The following is a 3,257-nucleotide window of genomic DNA, read 5'->3' as shown; positions in this document are numbered from 1 at the left end:
GCAGAAGTCACCACGAGGTTGGCGTTGTGGAGACTGGGGTGGTGTGAGGATGAAAGGGTTCAGGAGGAGAGGACAGGAGCAGGAGGTGCTGGTTTGCAGCCCCAGCACATCCTCACCCTTCCTTCACCTTCCCATTCCTTGCTCTGTCCCTCTCTCAGCATCATTCGCTCAGCCCCACAGCTCTCACACATGCAAAACAGGGCTCCTCGAGCCTCGTCTTTTCGGGGTGTTTTGAAGGTGTGGGCAATGGGGGAAAACCCCTGAGGTGCCTTTTCAACCAGTTATTACCAAAAGGGGTTATTTGCGAGGCTGGTGGTTGGGGTTTTGTTTCCCTTTTATCTTTCCTGTGCTGTGTTATCTTTCCTGTGCTGTGCTCCAGGACCAATCACCTTCCACATGTGAGCAGAAGCCATCACATCACCTCCTGCCTGTGTTCCCATCAGCCCCCTTCTGCTTTAGTTCAAGATCTCTGTACGGGATTAGCGGAGGGCGATGGGTTTAAGCTGAAAGAGGCAGATTCAGGTTGGATGTGAGGAAGAAATGTTTTACATTGAGGGTGGTGGAACACTGGCACAGGTTGCCCAGAGAGGTGGTGGAGACATTCAAGGCCAGGCTGGATGTTGTTCTGATCTAGTTAAATGCAACCCTGCTCATTGCAGGGGGGTTGGACTGGATGAGCTTTGAAGGTCCCTTCCAACCCAAACCACTCTGTGATTCTAGGAGTAGAGCTACTGAGCTCAGTGCCCAGGTCACGGTCCAGCTTCCCATGAGCAGTGCTCCAGACCTGCACCTCCTGCCCACCATCCAGGCTGCTCGGCCTCAAACTCTTGGCTCCCTCCAGCAACCCCCAGACCCAAGAGGCTGCACCGAGCCCATGGGGGAAGCTTTCAGCACATCACCATCAGACACCAGCTTTTGCAGAGCTGGGTTTGGGGTGACGAAACCAGCCCTGCTCCTGTTGACATTTCCTTTCCAGGTGTTGCAAGAGGTTGGTCTCGGACACCTCCGCAGGGAACATCGCCCCACGGACCTCAAGCTCAGGATTGAACAGGCAGAGGAGGAGAAGGAACCATGTTCCAGGCCTCGGGACCTGCCAGCCCCACCCCAACTCTAGTATGTAGTGGTTTGTATGTGTCTTTCCCCCGGGTTTGGTTCTTGGGGAGGGCTGTGGACAGATGCTCTGTTCCAGACCTGACGTTTTAGGGTGGTCAAAGGCACAGTTGCTGCTTCTCAACCACCAGGACTGGGGCCAGGAATGTTCCAGCAGAAGGTGCTGTGTGCTGAGCCCATCCCATCGCTCTGCTCCGTACGGAGCTGCTCACCCCGCTCTCGCTGCTGTCTGTTTGTTTGTGTTTCCATGGCTTTCCGCGAGCACAATCGGGAGCATGCGAAGCTGCTCGGGCTTGGAGATGGAAAAACATAAAGGCTCAAGAACATGTCCTGCTGGGACAGGATATGGCCCTTCCCGAGGGAGGACAGATCAGATATGAAGGAGATAGCGCTGCCTGCTCCGAGCCAGGAGGCTGCTGAGAAGTGCTGGGCAGCGGTGGATTGCTGTAGCCTTGGGAACGGATGTATCCAGCTCCAAAGAGGCAGCGCTTTCCTTAGCTCTGGAAGCAGTGTTTGAAACCCCAACCCCAGGAGAGCACCTGCGGTTGCTTTACCAGTGCCAAGGGATGCAACTGGTTTTACACAGCCGGAGCCTCCTCGCTGCCTGCGTCCCTCTTGTTGACTTTGGCTCACTCTTCCTTGAGGGAAGGAGAGGGAAATCAGCGTCCCTGACCTGAGCCAGTGAGAGCAGCTGGGAAACGTCTGAGGAGGCAGCTCGGTGAAGTGAGAGCTTCCTGTGCGCTCCTCACGAGCTAGTCCCAGAAATACAGAGGAGAAACAATGGGGAAGGCTGAAGCAGGAGGGAAAATCAGCCTGGGAGCCAAGCAGAGCAAGAGGAAGGACGAGGAGGCAGTGGGGTGATGTTCTGGGATCACCCTGGGAACAAACAGTGCAGAGGGGGAGCCAGAATGTGGCAGAGAGGTTCCTGGCTGGTCCACCTTGCTAGAAACAGGTTTGCTCCTTTGCTCGTGTTTGAAACAAGAGGAGAGCATCTTCACCAGTGCAAAGGCAGGTCCAATACATGCAGATGGCTGGCAGCGACCCAGTGAGGACCTGTGCAAACAGCCTGGGAGGGTGCAGGAGTGTGGGGAAAGTGAAGGGCAGGAGCAGGAGGTGATTTGGGATGAGTTGTTGCAGCTGCAGATGGGAGAACGTACACTGAGGCCCTGCTCTGAGACCCTGAGGGCACCTCAGCACTTGGAGCTCTGCCCTGTTGCTGCTCCAGCAGTTGCAGGGTCCAAGTAACGTCTGCCCCCACCAAGCTGCACAATGCCACGGAGCACTGCATCAGCTCCATCCATGCCCTTCATCCCTCCTGCATCCCCCATGGGCACAGATGGACGCAGAGCCTGCAGGGACTCCAGAGGCTTTTCCATCTCAGCCGTGGTGCAGGATGTCCTGTGTGCTGGGCTGATGACGGGGCTCAGAAACAGAACATCTGCTGAGGGCAACCAGCACAACAGCTCCACGAGAGCGAGGGGCAGCCCAGTTGTGCATGAGGAGGTCATGGCTTTGGCAAGTGAGTTTGGAGAGAGCCAGGCAGAGGCTGCTGGTGTGCCCCAAGGTCCTGCAGCTGCCTCTTCCCATCCTCTGCTGCTCCTCCTTCAGCACGACTGAGCACCAGGCTTGTCAGTCCAGGCTTTCATTCTGATTTCTCTTCTCCTTCCCTTCTTAGGAGGCAAAGAGCAGTTGTGCATGAGGAGGTCATGGCTTTGGCAAGTGAGTTTGGAGAGAGCCAGGCAGAGGCTGCTGGTGTGCCCCAAGGTCCTGCAGCTGCCTCTTCCCATCCTCTGCTGCTCCTCCTTCAGCACGACTGAGCACCAGGCTTGTCAGTCCAGGCTTTCATTCTGATTTCTCTTCTCCTTCCCTTCTTAGGAGGCAAAGAGCAGCGCAGGAGGCAGCACCGTGCAGCGCTCCAAGGTACCTGCGATTGCCGCATCCTTCACGGCAGGGAGGGAAGGACCAAAACTCATCCTATCATTCAGCAGTGGTGCAGCACAGGGAGGGTGAGGGGAGATGGGGAGGCCTCACATAGGTTTGGGTTGAAGGGAGCTTAAAGCTCACCCAGTCCCAACCCCTGCCACGGGCAGGGACACCTTCCACTAGAGCAGGTTGCTCCAAGCCCCCGTGTCCAACCTGTCCTTGAA

General features: G+C 56.5%; 1 protein-coding gene across 1 annotated transcript in view; it reads left to right on the top strand.

The window, feature by feature from the left end:
• The first annotated feature begins 1,071 nt into the window (after nucleotides 1-1,071).
• Nucleotides 1,072-3,257, top strand: part of LIMD2 (LIM domain containing 2) — a 3,438-nt gene continuing 1,252 nt past the window's right edge. The window contains 2 exon segments of the mRNA XM_010019937.1: nucleotides 1,072-1,113; nucleotides 2,986-3,030. Coding sequence (XP_010018239.1) covers nucleotides 1,072-1,113; nucleotides 2,986-3,030 — 87 coding nt within the window.

Source organism: Nestor notabilis, unplaced genomic scaffold, assembly GCF_000696875.1.
Source record: "Nestor notabilis isolate BGI_N333 unplaced genomic scaffold, ASM69687v1 scaffold5998, whole genome shotgun sequence".
Lineage (NCBI taxonomy): Eukaryota > Metazoa > Chordata > Aves > Psittaciformes > Psittacidae > Nestor > Nestor notabilis.
The sequence above is the reverse complement of the archived record's forward strand: the minus strand, read 5'-3'. Positions and strand labels throughout refer to the sequence as shown.